At 42.9% G+C, this 21,204-nt stretch overlaps 1 protein-coding gene across 1 annotated transcript in view; it reads right to left on the minus strand.

Annotated features, from left to right (window-relative positions):
- LOC141117528 (CD48 antigen-like) overlaps positions 1 to 21,204 on the minus strand; it is a 53,680-nt gene that overhangs the window by 27,566 nt on the left and 4,910 nt on the right. The window contains exon 2 of the mRNA XM_073610428.1: positions 2,144 to 2,455. Coding sequence (XP_073466529.1) covers positions 2,144 to 2,455 — 312 coding nt within the window. The remainder of the gene's footprint in view (positions 1 to 2,143; positions 2,456 to 21,204) is intronic.

Consider the following 21,204-nt stretch of genomic DNA (forward strand, 5'->3'; position numbering starts at 1 on the left):
CATGTGTTTATCTGCTCCTGGCTGTAATCCAAAGCTGCAAGCCTGATTCCGGTGTTCTGCTGAGAGGAACTTTCTCAGCCCACAGCAGCTCCATAGAAGCACACACAGCTCCTGTCTGGTGGTGACGAGGAGGAGGGGTGGGCGTGACTTTCATGCAGAGAGAGACTAATTCCTTCCTCCATGGCTCGGCTGGGCTGAGAGCTTCTCCCTCCTTCCTTTCCTTAGTGCAGCTGGTGTTCTGCCGAGAAAGTTCCCCATGGCGGATAAGGACCCTACTCTACTGCGCAGGCGCAGAGCTTGCACAGTAGGAACAACAAGGGTGCCGCCGAAAAGAGCCGAAGCTGAACACCGGAGTCAGCTGTACACGGCGCCTGCGTGCGAAGACTAATTTAATTAAAAAGAGTTTGTAACAGGCCCCTCGCGGGCTCGCTACGCTCGACACGCTTCTGGCACGGCCTCGCTGCGCTTGGCATATTATTATTCTAACTCTATGTCCACTTGGATGGTGGGGCTTTAATATGGACATAAGGTAGAATGTAGTGTGCAGGCGCCATGTACAGCTGACTCAGGTGTTCAGCTTCGGCTCTTTTCGGCGGCTTCCTTGTTGCTCCTACTGCGCAAGCGTTGCGCCTGCGCAGTAGAGGGGGGAACTTTCTCAGCAAGACACCGGCAAAGTCCAATGGTGTCAGTGTCCTAGCCCCGCTCTACTAGTTCCGTTATTCAACGTCCTCACGAAGCAGTAGTATTGTATATTATATGTTAAAAGTATATAGGAAGTAATGGTATAGTATTTGTAGGGTTGTATTAATTGGTTACACGTGTGCTAATTGTAAGGATTCTATCATCATTAGATTGTAAAAATTCTCATTCGATTGTAGGATTTCTTTAGATTTGCGCTGCCATTTTACATTTGTGCCAGTAAGAGAAACTCATAAAACAGTGGAACCATAAGGACCACCTGGTAACACTGAAAATTCCTTTCGTTTTCTCCTGATTGTTAGCAGATGGATATGAAAATATTTTACATGATCTATGCACAAAAAAACTAGAGATTTTTAGCTAGACTTAAATCTCTCAAGTCAATGTAAAAAAAAAGTATGGGAGGGGTTCATAAGTATAGGTCTAAAACTGAATATTTGGGTTTTGATAAGGACCCCTTAAAGTGTCTCTAATTCCAACACTTTTCTAGCCAAACCTTAGAGAAAGGAATGGTTAAACTACTTGTCAGTTTTTATTGCCATCTGTCTCCTATTGGGACATTTCCATTCTCTTCCTGTCCCATATACTGAACGGGGATTGAAAGAAGGTCTCTCCAAAGTGAGGGAATTCGTCTCTTAGACAGCTGTACCTTGAACAGGCATCTCCATAGGAAGATGTCCCCCCTATTCCTGTTTTGATGACAGTTCAAAATCTTGGAAGATTTCTAACCCTTCCCTACTCTATCCAAAATGAATGCCCATTTCACACAGGGCCAACTCGGTTTGGATCAGCTGATACCCTGCTGATCAGAGCGGAGTGGGCAGATGCATAAACTGAGCAGACAAGGACAGAGCCTTGTCTTATTAGACTCCACTGTCTGTTTATACCCAACTGTCCTCCGATCCGATCAGCCTAGACGGAGGGAGACGGATCCCCTTCCATTTTTTTTAAAGCGGACCGGATCAGATTGGAGGTAGGTGGGTGTAAAAGGACACATGTCCATTTATACTCGCCGCTCCATAGGAGTGAATAGAGGGTCTGATCAGGTCTGCCTGAAAAACTGACAGGCAGATCTGATCTGACTCTTTGTGTGAAAGGGGCCTATGGACAAAGTCTACAAATGTATAAAGTGATCTTTTATATACCTTTTATCATATGTATAAAATCTATATTTTACAAATAAACATATATTTACAGGGAGCTTCCATAAGACTATTTATTTAATAAGAAAGCCCAGCACTGGCTTTTCAGCTTTTACTGTCTCTAAATGAAAATCTCTATGGATTGTATAAAGTGGTAAAAAAAGAAATACTCACATTTAATTTCCCTGAATAAAAGGAAATAAAATAGTTTTCCCTGTGTAGGACAATTGGAAGAAGTAGAAAAAGTATTTAAAAAAGTTATACATATTTGCCACTTAATAAAGCAATAAATAGAAGCATACCATAAACCACAAGTTTAAACTTTTCTTTATACATCTCATGGTTTGTCAGAGTGATTGTGCACACATAGTTCCCACTGTCCTCCATCCTTAGGTTTTTGATATGTAATTTTTTTCCACTATGGGATAGCTCTAGACGATTATTGAATTGCTGATGGTGAAAGATCGAAATATCATTTTCAAACTCTGCTATCTTGACTTTCGTCCTGTTAGGTTCAAAATGCCAGATGACGCTCACTGTTGGCACTGACCACCTCCGTTTAACAGATAAATAAATATGGTGATTTGTAAGGCGGGTAAGTGGTTGATCTTCACCTGCAATAACACAGTCACAATGTGCATATTTATAGCATGAGTCAATCTTCTTACTGTTTGTAGACAATTTGAGGAATCTGTATAATAGATAAGCTATTTGTAAAAGCTAAAACATTAGAAATACAGGTTGAAATTATTTTTAACATATTCAAAATTGTTTATGCTGTTACAGGACAAATTAATATTTAGCAGCTGTGCCAGGCAGGACAGCTTATGGTTACAGTGGTTATAGAAAGAAATAGAGTGCCTAGGAACAGTAACAATGCTCACTTGACCTGGTAGTAGCCTACATAAGTTTAAAAGCTGAATAGCAAGAAGTTGTCTTTATTTAAATTAATGCAGCATTTTAATTTACAGTCTCCTATACATTTCCACACATTATTAACCTTTCTGATTAGCTTATAAAAGCTGAACTACAGGCAAACACCTAAATGCACAGATGAGCTACATATTTAGAACCTGCATGTTGTATTCTTTCGAGTTCTGTTTAGAATTAGCCTGCGTATGTTACACCCCTTGTTACCATAAAAGTACTATTGTAATATTAATGTAATACTCATGTAATGTCATGTTTATAAAAAAAACTTCAACTGCGTCAAATAAACAGAACAGTTATTTTGGAAAGATGCTGAGTGTTTCTTTTGTGTCTCTTCCCTACTGCAGTAGTTTTTATTTGGAACCACAAAATCAATATGAGGATTGGGGTTGCCTATCTATAAAATTTCCAGAACAACTATTAATCCCATCTACCCCCAGGTGGTGGAGAGGAACATAGGTAGATATGTCCAGCTTGGGTGACAACCATGGTACATTCCATAGATCCAGTTTGGTAAGTGACCATCCATGGACAGGAAATGGACAGGATATTTTTTTTCAAGCAGGGTCACCAGGTATAAATAAGGGGCAAAAAACCTTCAAAATTAAACCAAATGCAACCACCACATATAAGGACTGGTTATCTGCAAAATTTTACATGTTTAATTTTTGGGTTTGGATGCGCTTTGATTAACAGTTTGATTAACAGAATGAACTCATCTGTCTGTTATTCTGCCCTCTCCTCATATAAACACGAGCCTGGCTCCTTGTGCTGCTTCCTCTCCCAGTGAGAGCTCTGCTGTAAGAGGCTAATACCAAGTCAAATTCAGTAGCTTAAACTGCTTGCATTAAAAAAAAAATGGATGATGCACTGATGAATGCCAAGCTGCATTCCTTGGTGTCTTTAATAACTGTCTAGGGTAAAGCTTTAGCTTTATTCTAGTTTCATGACACAATATATGCCAACTATGTAGGCAGGTGTCAACTGTATAATCTGTGTACCTAATAAGACCAATAAGAGGACAGTATGCGACCAGTCTAAACTACGTGGCATGTTCACCAATGCCAGGAGCCTGGCTTACAAGATGGGAGAACTAGAGATACTGTTGTACGAGGAGGATTTAGATTTTGTGGGAATTTCAGAGACTTGGTTCAACAGCTCTCATGATTGGCTGGCAACCATTCAAGGGTATTCCCTTTATTGCAGGGATAGAGAGGGCAAACAAGGGGGAGGGGTATGCCTGTATATCAAGAATAATGTACAAGTGAATTTGAAAGATGACATCACTAAGGGAGCTAGGGAGGAGGTGGAATCCTTATGGGTAGAGCATCCAAAGGGATGTGTCAGGACTGGGCTCAGCCCTTCCTTCTCAGAGCTGGCCACTCAGCTGTCGGCTAATTGCCAGCTTCTATCTCTCCACAGTTACTCAGCTGTTGATGATATCCTACTCGTCAGTCCTGCCTACTTAAGCCGTCCAGCCCAGAAGATCTCTGCCTTCGCCTTGGTCAACATCACAGAGACTATCTCCTGCGTTCCTGTTTAAAGACTTACTTGGCTGACATCTCTTCTGGCTCCAGATCCTGCTTGCTGTTCCACTACATTGATCCCTGACTTTCTGGCTTGGCTGACTATCCGTTCCGGTTACCGAACTTTGGCTATGTTTTTGACTACGTTTGTTCTATTTACTTTTATTATTAAACAAGTGTGATTTAACTATACGTCTGTCTCGGTCTGATTTCATGGTTTTAGACAGGATGAAACTAAGGGGAAAATAATACTGGGAGTATGCTATAGGCCCCCTAACCTGAGGGAGGGGGGGGGGGGGAGACGGACCTCCTATCACAATTTGGATTAGCAGCAAGGATGGGAAGTGTCATAATGGGGGATTTTAATTATCCAGACATAGTCTGGGCGGAAAAAAACGTGCATTTGTCAAAAGCTCGCCAGTTCCTAAATGTCTTGCGGGACAATTTAATGGGTCAGATGGTAGACGCACCAACGAGAAATAAGGCGTTGCTAGACCTACTGATTACCAACAATACAGACATGATCATGGATGTGGAAATAAGGGGCAATTTGGGAAACAGTGATCACAGGTCGATTACCTTCAGTATAAATCACACAAATAGGAAACATAAGGGCAATACAAAGACATTAAATTTCAAAAGAGAAAAACTTCCCCAAACTACGAACCTTGCTAGAAGATATAAGTTGGGATAAAATCTTAGGAACAAAGAACATGGAGGAGAGATGGGTTTGCTTTAAGAGCATATTAAAGAAGGGCATTAGCCTGTGCATCCCATTGGGAAATACATTTAAAAGAGCGAACAAACGTCCTGGATGGCTTACCTCCAATGTAAAAATGCATTTAAAAGCAAGGGAGAAGGCCTTAAAAAAATACAAGGCTGAGGGATCATCATCAGCATTCAGACTTTACAAAGAATGCAACAAGAAATGTAAGGGTGCAACTAGCGCGGCTAAGATAGAACACGAAAGACATATAGCGGAGAAGAGCAAAAAAATCCCAAGAAATTCTTCAAGTATATAAACAGTAAAAAAGGAATGACAGACCATATTGGCCCCATAAAGAATGAGGAAGGAAATCTGCTTACAAAGAATGGGGAGGTGGCGAAGGTATTGAATTTATTCTTCACCTCAGTCTTCACGAGGGAATCAGGGGGCTTCAGTAAACAAAACTGCAGTGTTTATCCTCATGACACATCATAAGAAGCACCCTCATGGCTAACAGAGGACATAATTAGAAATAGACCTGGAAAATGTAACATTAATAAGTCACCTAGACCAGATGGCTTGCACCCGAGGGTCCTTAGGGAACTCAGTCAAGTAATTGCCAGACCATTGTTCCTAATTTTTACTGACAGTCTACTGACTGGAATTGTACCATCTGATTGGAGAAAAGCCAACGTAGCTCCAATATTTAAAAAAGGGCCAAAATATATCTCTGGGAATTACAGACCAGTTAGCCTAACATCAATAGTATGCAAGCTCTCGGAGGGTATAATAAGGGACTATATACAAGATTTTAGTAACGAAAATGGTATCATTAGCAGTAATCAGCATTAGGGATGAGCCCGATGTTCGAGTTGAACGTAAGTTTGACTCAGATAACATCGGGTCTTCGCCTGTTGGCCGAATAGCGAACAATTTGGGGTGTTCGCGGCAAATTCGAAAGCCGCGGAACACCCTTTAAAAGTCTAAGGGAGAAGTCAAAAGTGCTAATTTTAAAGGAATATATGTATGGTATTGTCATAAAAAGTGTTTGGGGACCCAGGTCCTGCCCCAGGGGACATGTATCAATGCAAAAAAAAAGTTTTAAAAACGGACGTTTTTTCGGGAGCAGTGATTTTAATAATGCTTAAAGTGAAACAATAAAAGTGAAATATTACTTTAAATTTCATACCTGGGGGGTGTCTATAGTATGCCTGTAAAGTGGCGCATTTTTCCCGTGTTTAGAACAGTCCCTGCACAAAATGACATTTCTAAAGGGAAAAAAAGTCATTTAAAAGTACTCGCGGCTATAATGAATTATCGGTCCCGGCAATACAGATAAAAGAAGTTGAAGTAATCGATATAATAATTAATATTATATCTGTGTATTAATTTGTCTAGTCTCTATAATTAGTTGGTCTATTAAACTCTGAGCACGTTATTGTTAATATCACAATAATACCAGGTTAGCTATGAAACCAAACACACGATGCTGCTAGTAAAACAATATCTTATTTTATTTCCCAAGGGATTAGGAAACTATCATAAAAGTACTAAAAGGGTACTACAATGTTACATAGCTTACAATCCGAATATAACATACTAAACAGCATATCTCTACAACATATAACAACAATGAAATATCAAAGATACTTATCACACATAGTTTCATCTGCTGGTTCTGGATGATAAAGGGGGTCTGGGCCACATGGAATTTAGGCCCAAGCCCTCAGTCAGAGCGAGGTCCCAAGATGGCAGAGGGACACCCTTACAGCAGGCTTCTCAGCAACCAAGAGAAAGAGCAAAAGCCTGTGTGTCTCTTTCATTCAAACATACACGCCCACTCGTAGCCACCCTCATTTGCCTTTTATCCAATATGCATTGCCGAGAGGTATCCCTTCAAATGTCTGCCCATTCTCCAGGAAGCATGCTATATTGTCCACCGAGGCCAGTGTCTCTATTAGCCCTGTGTCAAATCTCAATAGACATCTTGGCAGCAGTGGTCTCTTTGAAACTTGTAATCACACATGTCACAGCAGGTGGGCTTGAGCCAAGGCATTGTTCTTATGATCACAAAGCTTTGATGTGTTTCATTCCTACCTGGCTGTGTCAAACAGGAAGTGAAATACCAGAAGTAAGATATTAAACCATTTCGCTATGCAACAGAAAAAAACGGCATGGGATCCCCCCCAGTCTATTACCTGGCCCTTTGGGTCTGTTATGAATATTAAGGGGAACCCTAAACCAAAGTTAAAAGAAAAAAAATTGCGTGGGGGTCCCCCCAAATTTCATACCAGGCCCTTCAAGTCTGGTATGGATATTAAGGGGAACCCCGCACCAAAATTTTTAAAAAAATTGCGCGGGGTCCCCCTCAAAATCCATACCAGATCCTTCAGGTCTGGTATGGATTTTAAGGGGAACCCCGTGTCAAAATTGAAAAAAAAAATGGCATGGGGGTCCCCCCAAAAATCCATACCAGACCCTTATCTGAGCACGCAACCTGGCAGGCCGCAGGAAAAGAGGGGGGACGAGAGAGCGCCCCCCCAAACCATACCAGACCACATGCCCTCAACATGGGGAGGGTGCTTTGAGGTAGCTCCCCAAAGCACCTTGTCCTCATGTTGATGGGGCAAGGGCCTCATCCCGACAACCCTTGCCCGATGGTTGTGGGGGTCTGCAGGCGGGGGGCTTATTGGAGTCTGGAAACTCCCTTTAACAAGGGGACCCCCAGATCCCGGCCTTCCCCCCTGTGTGAAATGGTAACGGGGTACAAATGTACCCCTACCATTTCACAAAAGAGTGTCAAAATGGTACAAATGACAAGACACGGCTTGGGACAAGTCCTTTATTAAAAAATAAAAAAATTTAAATGTCCCACGAAGTCCATTCATCTTCTTTCGCTCCGCCGACGGACCGAAAAAGAAAAAAAAAAACAAAGCTCCACAGGAGGCACCCGCCCTATGACGCATCTTCGCTTTGACAGTTCTTTTATAACTGAGGGCAGGGCCACACGGTGACGTTCCCGGGTGACCCCGTCCCCCTCTGACGCACGGGGACTTCCCTATGGCTTTCCCGGGGTGTCAGAGGGGGGTGGGGCCACCCGGTTACGTAAAGAGCTGAACAAATTAATGGGGTGGGCAACTATACATGGCAAATGAGGTTTAATGTGGAAAAATGTAAAATAATGCATTTGGGTGGCAAAAATATGAATGCAATCTACTCACTGGGGGAAAACCTCTGGGGAAATCAAAGATGGAAAAGGACCTGGGGGTCCTAATAGATAATAGGCTCAGCAATGGCATCCAATGCCAAGCTGCTGCCTGTTTAATAATTGTTTATTAAAGAATAATATAGAAAAATAATAGACATATAGCTTTTGCTAAACAATCTTGTAAGTTATATACAAAGGTTCCCATGCGCACATAGTCTCAACAAATATCAGGATTCAAACAATTGCCACTGTAAGTGCAGAGAGGGTAGAACAGACAAATATAGCCATAGACTAAGCAGAGGCTTACAACTATGTGAACATTAGAAGCAATCCAAGTAAAAGGAGTTTATCTAGTTAAAGCGAGTAGTAAGAGAAAAAGATCAGGAAGAGGGGTAAAGAAAGATTGGGTGTGGAAGAGGAAACTAAATAGGTGGGGGGGATTAGAGAAGGGGTGCAAGGTGGGACAGAAAGGGTGGTTGGCATGCATGTTGTCACATTTTAGATTAGCTATAACTATTACTTTAGATTTATGCGGAAAAAAAGATAAACCATATTCAATTGGGGATACATTAATTAAATTAAGAAGTCATTAAACAATGTTTAAAACGGCAGTCTCATGGAGTTTGTGTTATGATTTCCTTATAGCAGGCTGAGGACGTGAATTTTATCCAGGGTGCCCATGTTAAAGTGTGTCTCTGGGAAGTACCTCTGATGCTGTGAGTAATGTCCTCCATAAGATGGACCTCGGCGACCTTTTGTAGCCAGTTTTTTATGGACGGGGTTGTTGGTTGACTCCAGATAGTAGGAATTAGGGCATTGGCAGTGTTCAGCAAGTGAGGAATGAGTGAGCGTTTATAAGTACCAATGGGTTCCTTAGTAGCATGAAAGAGGATTGTCCAAGGGTCGTTTGGGAGGTTGACGTCTGAGATCCGTAGTATCAAATTGAGAACATTGGTCCAGAAGGAACGAATGAATGGGCAAGACCACCATATGGGTGCATGAGTAGCTTTGTTCCCACAGTTCCTCCAGCACAATGGGGAGCTGTCATGGAACATTTGGTGCATTTTGGCTGGGGTGTAGTGCGATCTGGTGAGTAATTTGTAATTGACTTCTGCCATTCTTGAAGCAAGTAAGGAGACATGAGCAAGTTTTAAGACTTTGTCTTTCAGAGTGCTTGTGAGGGGGGAGTCTAAATCTATTTCCCATTTAGCCAGGAAGTGTGGGTGTGAGGGGTTTGGGAGTTCAATAAGAGCTTTGTAGAATAATGAAATACCGTGTAGAGGGGGGTCCTTCGGGTGGAATATTTCTTCTATACTATTTAGATCCTGTAGGCCTCTTAGCGGATGAGGAAAGGATCGCAGGAAGCATTGCAGTTGATGGAATCTCCACTTATACAAAAACGTGGTTTTATCGCAAGGGATCTCAGAAAGAGGTTTAAGTACATTGGCACGGAGGACGTGATGCAGCAAGAGAGGTTCTTCTGAAGCCCAGGATTTAAATCCTGGGTCCAATAGGCCTGGTAAAAAATAGTGGTGATTGAGGAGGGGCATCAGAGGGGAGTCATACCTCCAGGAGAGTTTCCTATGACATCCCAAATGTCCAGTGAGGACGTGGTGAGTACTGAAGCAGTGTGGGTAATGTTCCTGCAAGGGGACAACAGAGAGATCTACAACAGTCAGAGAGTGCTCCAGTTGCACCCATAATTTCAAATTAATAGCATATTTCCAGTCTGCTAGTCTGGACAGTATAACAGCATGATAATACGTCTTAAAATTTGGGAGTGCCAGTCCCCCAGAGCACTTGGATCGAAAAAGAACCTCCCCGGATATTCTGGGGCAGCTGTTCCTCCAAACAAAGCGGGAGATCGTGGCTTGCAGAATAGTAAAGAATAGTAAAGAACCCCACAGGCACACCCAATGGGATCATTTGAAAAATAAAGAGTATGCGAGGGAGTATATTCATTTTAATAATGTTTATTTTCCCCAACCAAGAATGTGATAGGCTAGCCCACTTTCTTAGGTCTTCTCTGACACTATTTAGTAGGGGGATGTAGTTATGCTTAAAAAGGGAGTGGAGGTTAGGTGTAAAATATATACCCATGTATTTCATGTGTGTTTGTTCCCATCTAAAGAGAAAGAGGGGTTTTAGGGAGGCCGCCTCTGGTCTGCGGAGGTTAATGTTCAGGATTTCTGATTTGGAGAGATTTATTTTGAAGTTTGATATCGTTTGGAAGGTGGAGAATGCTGACATTAAGTTGGGTAGAGAGATACGTGGTTGTTGTATAAAGAATAGTATGTCATCGGCGTAGGCGGCATATTTGTGGGTTCTGTTGCCTACTTGAATGCCATGTATATTAATGTTGTGTCTAATTGTGGCTAGGAAGGGTTCTAAAGTGATAGCAAAAAGGAGGGGGGAGAGGGGGCATCTCTGCCTAGTGCCATTGTGCAGGGTGAAGGGGTCACTTAGCGTACCCTTTATACGAATTTGTGCAGAGGGATCGGAGTAGAGGGAAGAAATACAATGATACATCTTTGGGCCTAATCCAAAATAACGTAGGGTCATCTTGAGATAGTCCCAATCCATCCTATCAAATGCTTTTTCAGCATCGGTGGAAAGGAGTAGGGTGGGTTGGGTACAACTCCGAACATATTGGATTAGAAAAATTGTCCGTAGGGAGTTATCTTTAGCTTCTCTATGGGGTATGAAACCTGTTTGATCTGCCAAGATCCAACCGGCTAATGGGGGGAGTAGGCGGTTAGCCATTACCTTGGCATATAGTTTAACATCAGTATTTTCAGTGAAATTGGCCTGTAACTGCTGCATAGGGTGGGGTCTTTGCCGGGTTTGGGAATGACAGTAATCTGGGCTGAAAGGGATTCTGGGCGTAAGCCTGAGGAGTGGGAAATTGAGTTAGCATAGGCTGTGAGGCGAGGGAGTAGAATGTCACTGAATGTTTTGTAGTATAGTGAACCCATCAGGTCCGGGAGCTTTACCTGAAGGGGAGGATTTCAAAGCAGCCTGAAATTCTTCAACTGAGAAATCGGCTTCCATTTCCTTAAGAACTGACCTAGATAATTTAGGAAGATTTGCTTCTTTCAGGTAAGAAAGCATGCGATTGCGTCTCTCTGTTGGGGATAGAGAGGATAGACCATTCATGACGTTGTAAAGATCTGCGTAAAATTCCCTAAAAGCTTTGGCAATGTGTGGGGTTGCATGTGCAAGCTCTCCTGTTGGGAGTTTAATTTTAGGAATAAATGACTGTTTGTTTAGCTTTAAGGGATCTAGCAAGTTGTTTACTTGGTTTATTGCCCCACTCGTAAAATTTCTGTGATAGGCGTTGGAATTTTCTTTTAGTATCTAGATCTAGAAGGTTTTTCAGTTCTTCACATTTAAGTGTGAGGGCTTTGAGGTGTGTGATATGGAGAGAGAGTTTATGTTGTTTATCGAGGTCCGTTATTTGTTGCACAACCTGTGCAATTTGATGACCATGCTCCCTTTTTTTCCTCGCACCAAGCTCAATTAACCGACCCTCATAGTGGCCTTATGAGCCTCCCACACAATTGGTGGGGAAGCCACATAGGGTGTATTCTCTTTAACCACTTCAGCCCCGGAAGGATTTACCCCCTTCCTGACCAGAGCACTTTTTACAATTTGGCACTGCGTCGCTTTAACTGCTAATTGCGCGGTCATGCAGTGCTGTACCCAAACGAAATTTGCGTCCTTTTCTTCCCACAAATAGAGCTTTCTTTTGATGGTATTTGATCACCTCTGCCGTTTTCATTTTTTGCGCTATACACGGAAAAAGACTGAAAATTTTGAAAACAAATGATATTTTCTACTTTTTGTTCTAAAAAAAATCCAATAAACTCAATTTTAGTCATACATTTAGGCCAAAATGTATTTGGCCACATGTCTTTGGTAAAAAAAATGTCAATAAGTGTATATTTATTAGTTTGCGCAAAAGTTATAGCGCCTACAAACTAGGGTACATTTTCTGGAATTTACACAGCCTTTAATTTATGACTGCCTATGTCATTTATTGAGGTGCTAAAATGGCAGGGCAGTACAAAACCCCCACAAATGACCCCATTTTGGAAAGTAGACACCCCAAGGAAATTGCTGAGAGGCATGTCGAGCCCATTGAATATTCATTTTTTTTGTCCCAAGTGATTGAATAATGACAAAAAAAAAAAAAATTACAAAAAGTTGTCACTAAATGATATATTGCTCACACAGGCCATGGGCGTATGTGGAATTGCACCCCAAAATATATTTAGCTGCTTCTCCTGAGTATGGGGATACCACATGTGTGGGACTTTTTGGGAGCCTAGCCGCGTACGGGGCCCCGAAAACCAATCACTGCCTTCAGGATTTCTAAGGGCGTACATTTTTGATTTTACTCCTCACTACCTATCACAGTTTTGAAGGCCATAAAATGCCCAGATGGCATAAAACCCCCCCAAATGACCCCATTTTGGAAAGTAGACACCCCAAGCTATTTGCTTTGAGGCATGTTGAGTCCATGGAATGTTTTATATTTTGACACAAGTTGCGGGAAAGTGACAAATGTTTTTTTTTTTTTTTTTGCACAAAGTTGTCACTAAATGATATATTGCTCACACAGGCCATGGGCATATGTGGAATTGCACCCCAAAATACATTTAGCTGCTTCTCCTGAGTGTGGGGATACCACATGTGTGGGACTTTTTGGGAGCCTAGCTGCGTACGGGGCCCCGAAAACCAATCATCGCCTTCAGGATTTCTAAGGGTGTAAATTTTTGATTTCACTCTTCACTGCCTATCACAGTTTCGGAGGCCATGGAATGCCCAGGTGGCACAAACCCCCCCCAAATGACCCCATTTGGAAAGTAGACACCCCAAGCTATTTGCTGAGAGGCATGGTGAGTATTTTGCAGCTCTCATTTGTTTTTGAAAATAAAGAAAGACAAGAAAAAAAATTTTTTTTTCTTTTTTCAATTTTCAAAACTTTGTGACAAAAAGTGAGATCTGCAAAATACTCACTATACCTCTCAGCAAATAGCTTGGGGTGTCTACTTTCCAAAATGGGGTCATTTGGGGGAGAAAAAACACACTTTTTAAAATTTTAATGCACTAAAACACACTATATTGCCCAAATGTTTGATGAAGTAAAAAAGATGATCTTAGGCCGAGTACATGGATACCAAACATGACATGCTTTAAAATTGCGCACAAACGTGCAGTGGCGACAAACTAAATACATTTTTAAAAGCCTTTAAAAGCCTTTACAGGTTACCACTTTAGATTTACAGAGGAGGTCTACTGCTAAAATTACTGCCCTCGATCTGACCTTCGCGGTGATACACATCTTTTTTGGGGGGGTTCGCTGGGTAGGGGTACTCGGGAGGACATAAAGAAAATGCCTCTCATGCAGCCGACTGCATTTGGTTGGGGATGTGAATGGGGGAAGTACGGGCGCTGCAGAAGCGGTGGGTTCCCAATTAGGATTGGCAAATGCAGCAGCATTATGGGCACGACGGGCCTGTTTGTCTTTTTGGTGGCAGCGGGACACTACTTGTGCTTGCCACCTCACCAGCTTGAACTGCACTTATGGGACTCGCCACGTCACCAAGTGTTACTGCAGTGCTGGTTTGACCACGACCGGGGTGTACTAGGCCGCTGGTGCTTGCCAATTCACCAAAACACTACCAAAAAAACTGTTAGCGATCGCAGGGATGAGGCCTGACTCTGCGAACACTGCAGTTATGTGTTTAGTGTTTTGTAAGTGACAGTGATCGATCGATACTGCACTTGGGTGGGCTGGGCTGGGCCGGGCGGAGGGGCAAAACGCAGGTGCTAGCAGGTATCTGGGCTGATCCCACTAACACTGCGTTTGTGGGAACCCTAAACTGCTGGGGACGCCAGTATAGATCTGATCGGATCAGATATTGATCCGATCAGATACTATACCACTAAGGGAGGCGTATGCTGCGTGCGTGGGTGTTAGCGGTACTGGCGCTAACCTGACGCTGCCTGGGGCTGGTGCTTGCCAGTTCACCAAAACACTACCAAAAAAACTGTTAGCGATCGCAGGGATCAGGCCTGACTCTGCGAACGGTGCAGTTATGCGTTTAGTGTTCTGTAAGTGACAGTGATCGAGCGATACTGCACTTGGGTGGGCTGGGCTGGGCCGGGCGGAGGGGCAAAACGCAGGTGCTAGCAGGTATCTGGGCTGATCCCCCTAACACTGCGTTTTTGGGAACCCTAAACTGCTGGGGACGCTAGTATAGATCTGATCGGATCAGATATTGATCCGATCAGATACTATACCACTAAGGGAGGCGTATGCTGCGTGCGTGGGTGTTAGCGATACTGGCGCTAATCTGACGCTGCCTGGGGCGACGCATATCACCGCCGGGTGATCAGGGGGCTAAACCTTTATTCGGTAATAAACGGCGGGTGCCCTGACACTATAAAAAATAAACGAACTAACCAGCGTCACCCGTAACGGTTATACGGTGATCAGTGGTGAAAGGGTTAACTAGGGGGCAATCAAGGGGTTAAAACATTTATTAGATAGTATATGGGGGTCTCTGTCGCTATAAAACGCTGACGGCAAACCTAAATATTTACCTCACTAACTAGCGTCACCAGCGACACTAATACAGCGATCAGAAAAATGATCGCTTAGTGACACTGGTGACAGGGGGTGATCAAGGGGTTAAAACTTTATTAGGGGGGGTTAGGGGGGTATCCTAGACCTACAGGGGGCTAATACTCACTACCCTACCACTTCTAACTGTCACAAACTGACACCATGCAGTAATCAGAAAAAAAAAAAAAAAAATACTGCTTGGTGTCAGTGTGCAAAGGAGGGGTGATTTGGGGGGCGATCGGGGGGGGGGGGGGGGGATCGGGGGTGTAAAGTGTTCTGTTCTACTGTGTGTGTGTGTGTAGTGTTGTGAACTCACATGTCTTCTCTCCTCGGCGCCGGAACGGAAACTGCTGAGCTGAGGAGAGATGACATCACATCCTCTGCCTGTGTGTACTACACACAGGCAGGGGAGGATTCCCATTGGCTGGGAGCGATCGCGAGGGGGGGGCCACGATCGGATGGTCTCCCCCTCGCCTCTCAACACTCCCAGTCAAATGCCGACCGCCGCTAGCACTGGGGGAGGTCCGATCGGACCCCCCGCCCGCTGGAGGCAGATCACGTATGGGCACATGATTCTGCCTGCCCGTGCCATTCTGCCGCAGTATATCTGCGTTAGGCGGTCGGCAAGTGGTTAAAGTATTGTGTCAGATGGAAGGCTAACATGGAGACCTCAGTTTGGTTAGAGAGAAGAGAATCATTAAGTTTCCAGTTATTGGTGCAACGTTTTAAGGTGGGCATGGTCATTCGCATTGTCACAGGTGCATGGTCTGATATGGTCGCGGTGCCTATGTGAGTAGATTAAAGGAGAGGGAGATGGAAGTGATCTAAGAAAATGTTATCTATTCTAGAATAGAATTGGTGTGTCGTGGAGAAGTGTGAGAAATCTTTTTCTTTAGGGTGGAGTAGATGCCAGACATCTATTAATTGAAGGTCTAGAAGCCTCTTTTTAACAAAAGCTAAACGTTTAAATGATATATTTGAGCGGCCCTGGGACGTATCTATTGTTGGATCAAGAGGCATGTTTATGTCACCTGCAAGGACAATAATACCTTTGGCAAAATGTGATAATTTAGTGAAGGTTTGTAAAAAAAAGGTTGGTTGATTATGATTTGGACAGTAGATGTTTGCAAAAGTGCACTGGGTGTTGCCTATGAAGCCCTTAAGGAAGAGAAAGCGACCATGATCATCTGCTAGCATATCAGATAGGGGAAAAGATACACTACCGCTGAACCCAATGGCCACGCCTTTGGCTTTATTAGTGTCTGAGAGGCTATAGTACCACTGTGGAAAGTGGGGTGAGGTAAATTTGACGGGTGTGGAGTGGGTTAAATTTGTTTCCTGAAAGAAGGCAATAGAACAAGCGGCCTGTCTTAGCTCACGTAATACTTGGTGCCGTTTAGCGGCGACATTAAAACCCCGGACATTATATGATGAAATTGTCAGCGTAGCCATTGTTACAGTAGAGTGGGACTCTTTAGCTTATACTTCCATGCATGCCAACAAGGAGAGGGGAGAGGGGGGGGTGGTCCTGCCATCCCAGGAGTTCCACGGGTGGGAGATTGAGATCTTGTAGAAAGGTAGGGAGTTCCTCATGAAATTGAAGGGTGTGGGAACGGCCATTTTTAGTGGCAATCAAACAGGCAGGGAAGTCCCATCTGTACGTGATCCCATCTGTACGCAGATGTTCAAGGAGCAGTTTTAGGGCTCTGCTGCGATCAAGGGTTTCTTTAGACAGGTCAGGGAATATATTGATTAATTAATTAAAATTAATTACAATTTTTGATCTAATATTTCACAGCAGGGCCCATTCCTGCGCCCACCAAGAGTAATGCCCCGTACACACGGTCGGACATTGATCGGACGTTCCCGACAACAAAATCCATGGATTTTTTCCGACGGATGTTGGCTCAAACTTGTCTTGCATACACACGGTCACACAAAGTTGTCGGAAAATCTGATTGTTCTGAACTTGGTGACGTAAAACACCTACGTCGGGTCTATAAACGGGGCAGTAGCCAATAGCTTTCGTCTCTTAATTTATTCTGAGCATGCGTGGCACTTTGTGCGTCGGATTTGTGTACACACGATCGGAATTTCCGACAACGGATTTTGTTGTCGGAAAATTTTATAGCCTGTCCTCAAACTTTGTGTGTCGGAAATTCCGATGGAAAATGTGTGATAGAGCCCACACACGGTCAGATTTTCCAACAACAAGGTCTTATCACACATTTTCCGTCGGAAAATCCGACCGTGTGTACAGGGCATTTCTGTGAGGGCTTACAGTGTTGTGGCACCACCACCACCACCAAAGGCCCAATTTTTCTGCCTCTGTTTACCAGGGGCATGTAATTACAATTCTTGATCTAATATTTCACAGCAGGGCCCGTTCCTGTGTCCAACAAGAGTATCTGTAAGGGGTTACAGTGCTGTGGCACCACCACCACCACCAATTAAGACATCTAGTATATTTCCATAGCTAGGAATTAGGTAGTTTCACAATGAACCTGCCTCTCATCCTAATGATAGGACGCAGGCAGCATCTCAGTGAAGTTATCTACTGTAGCACCCATCTGTTGCTAGGAATCAGGAAGCTTCTCAGTGAAGCTGCCTATAATCCTTTTGTTGCTAGGACACAGGCAGCTTCTTAATGAACCCACCTAGCATCCTTCAGTTGCTAGAAAGCTGACAGCTTCTCAATAAAACTGCCCAATATCCTTACATAGTAGGTGAGGTTGAAAAAGGACACAAGTCCATCAAGTCCAACCTATGTGTGGGGTTATCTGTCAGTATTACATTGTATATCCCTGTATGTTGTGGCTGTTCAGGTGCTTATCTAATAGTTTTTTGAAACTATCAATGTTCCCCGATGAAACCACCGCCTGTAGAAGGGAATTCCACATCCTTGCCGCTCTTACAGAAAAGAACCCTCTACGCACTTTAAGGTTAAACCTCTTTTCTTCTAATGGCCACGTGTCTTACTAAAACTCCCCTCCGTGGAAAAGTTTTTTTTTTGTTTTTTTTTCCTTGTCACATCAGTCGACTAATTTGAGGGGGTATAAATCAACTTTGCAGTTCATTTAGTTATCTAGCCCTCTCTCATTTGTCTCATCATCGTGACACTTTGCCAACTATAAAAAAACAAAAGGCGAGTGCTTGGAATCATGCATATATCCAATCCAAAGGGGTTACTTAGTCTCGCCTGGGATCATATAAACCCGGTTAACCATGAAAAATTCTTATCTGTCTATCCCTGCCCTCCCCCTTCTCCCCTCCTACCCACTCCCTCCCCTCCCCGATCCCTCCCCTACCCCCTCTTCAGGGTCTAACGTTCATTCAACTCTCCTTCTTAAACTAAAGATTTAAATTCTTTGGCATAGCTCCATGTTTTTTTTAATTTTTTCCAACAGTCCCAGCTGACCAGATTCTTGCTTCTTATGTCTTCTACTCTGTACCCCAATATCTCCAAATTAGAGCTCTCCTCTATTGCGTCAAACCACTCCCATATCTCAGGGCTCTCCCTCCTCTGCCAGTTCCTTGGAATCATTCTTTTTGCCGCATTCAAAAGTTGCGGGACAATAGTCTGCTTGCTGTTGTTTAGATCCCCCATCCCCCCTAGGAACAGGACCTCCCATGGGTCATCTGCCACCTCTATTCCCGTAATTTCCTTTGTGAGGGCTAGTATTTTATGCCAGAAATTTTTAATTATAGGGCAGCTCCACCACATGTGTCCCATCGTTCCAATTTCTTGGCATCCTCTCCAACAGGTGGCTGGCCCTATCTGATATTTACTTGTTATCTCAGGGGTCAGGTAACTTCTACTGATGCATTTGTAATTCATTTCAGCCGTTCGAGTATCTATTTTTGAATTGGCGCTTATTTTAAAAATCCTTTTGATTGTGTCAATATCCTTTTTAGTGCCTAAATCTCTCTCCCATTTAACTATGAATGGCGGCATCTCCAACTTTTCTGAAGCCAACAAGATTTTATAAATCTGAGAGACTGTGTTTCTTGGGGCCTCCTTATCACACAGCTTTTCAAAGTCTGTCAGTTGTCTTCCAGACTTGATCGGCTTTGGTAGCCTGTTCACGAAATGTTTTATTTGAAGATATCGCCATACATCTAGGCCCCGTGTATTTCTCCCTTGTGTAAGTTGCTGAAGTGACATAATTTTACCTTCGTTCATAATTTCTCTCAATTGTGTTTTTCCCCAAAGTGCTTCTTTTCCTCCTATGCTTACCATACCTGGTGTAAAAAAAGTATTATCTAATAGTGCAATCAGTGGTGAATTATATTTCCCATTTACTTTCTTATATACCCCATCCCATATTTTAAAAACATTTCTTGTTATTTTATGTGTACTATTTGCAAGTGGTCTGAAGTGTGGGGGATTCCAAATAATAGTGCCTAATTGTGATTTACTTAAATCTTCTTTTAATTTTGCCCATTTTTTCCGTTTTTCCTTCCTCGCCCATTCTACTACCCTAGATAAGACTACAGCTTTGTAATACATCTGTACATCGGGCACTGCCAAACCTCCATCTACTTTCCTTTGTTTTAGCGTCTGGAGAGATACTCTCGGTTTTTTGTTTTTCCAAATAAAGGTCATGATTATTTTTTTTAACATCCTCAGATAGTTCTGGGGGAGGGGAACTGGTAGCATCTGAAAGACATACATGATCTTGGGTAGTAATACCATTTTAAAGACATTAATACGTCCAATCCAGGAGAGGGCCTTATGGTAGAGTCTGTTGCATTCTGATCTTACCAGGTCTAATAAGGGCATGTAATTACTAATAAACATCTTCTTGATTGAGCTGGTTAGTTTAATACCCAGGTATTTTAGTTCCTTAGTCCATTTGAAACTAAATTCTTTTTTTCAAATTCTCTACCGCTGAATTACTTACATTTATATTTAATATTTCTGATTTATTTATATTTGTTTGAAAATTGGATACCTCTCCGTATTTCCTTAATGCCTTTATGAGGTTGGGCATCGCCGTATCCGGATCCGTTACATACAATAACACATCGTCCGCATATGCTGCGACTTTGTGTTCCTCTTCTCCAACCACAACACCTCGAATTTGCGGGTCCCTTCGTATTGAGGCCAAGAATGGTTCCATGGCTAAAACGAAGAGAAGCGGGGACAGGGGGCACCCCTGTCTCATGCCTCTCTCCATCTCAAATGGTTGAGATAAAGTCCCATTAATTTTAATTACGGCAGTTTGAGTGATGGTACAGAGTTTTTATCCTCCGTATCATTTTAGGGCCCAGTCCCATAGCCTCTAGAGTCTGGATCATGAACCCCCAGTCTACCCTGTCAAAAGCCTTCTCGGCATCAATTGACAGAAGCAGTCCTGGGGGCCCACTCTCCTTCATTTTTCCCGTCAAGAGCAGGGTCCTGATCCCGTTGTCCCTCCCCTCCCTATTAGGGACAAACCCTGCTTGGTCTGAATTAACTAACGAGTTCATATATTCCTTCAATCTTTCTGCCAACACTTTTGCATAGAGCTTTGTATCATTGTTCAGTAGAGAGATTGGGCGATAGCTTGAGCACATTGTTTTATCTTTGCCTTCTTTCAGTATAATTGTAATAGATGCTTTCAATGCATCTCTGCTCATCTCATAGCTATCACCCAAACCCTTCATATACCGGCACAACCTAGGCACTAATACTTCTCTAAATGTTTTATAATAAAGTGTTGTTAAGCCATCTGGGCCTGGACTTTTCCCGGGTGCCATTCCGGCTAATGCTTTACTTATTTCTTCTTCGGAGATTGGTCTTTCCAGTAAATCTCTGCCTTCCTCAGGGATCTTGGGGAGCCCTGCCCTTTTAATATAGTTATTACATCTCACTATCCTGTTTTTAGAGTAGGTGTCTTGCTTGGGGGCAGAGTATAACTCCTTATAGTAGTTCTTGAAGGTTTCTGCCACCTTTTTAGTTGAATACTCTATTTGACCCTCTCTAGTCTGAATTTTTTCTATGAAGTTCCTAACTTTCTTTTCCCTTTGTACTATTTTTGCAAGCTGTTTGCTAGGTTTATTACCCCATCTATATCTCTCCCAGGCTATCTTATTCAGTGATACTCTGGGCTCCTGTTCCATTTCCGTTTTTAACTCAGATCTTTTGATGACCATCCGATGATATATCTCTTGGGGTACCTGGTCTTTGTATATTTTGTGGGTTTGTTCTAATCCCGTGAGCTCCTCAGTTAATTTTTGGATTTTTTCCTGCCTCTCTTTTTTCTTCCTAGCCCCCATTTCAATCAAAACACCTCTAATATAGGCTTTATGTGCCTCCCATAATGTAGCCCCTGATATATCCCCCGTATCGTTTACCTCGAAATAATTCTCTAATT

This window comes from Aquarana catesbeiana, linkage group LG13 (assembly GCF_042186555.1).
Source record: "Aquarana catesbeiana isolate 2022-GZ linkage group LG13, ASM4218655v1, whole genome shotgun sequence".
In the NCBI taxonomy this organism is placed as follows: Eukaryota; Metazoa; Chordata; class Amphibia; order Anura; family Ranidae; genus Aquarana; species Aquarana catesbeiana.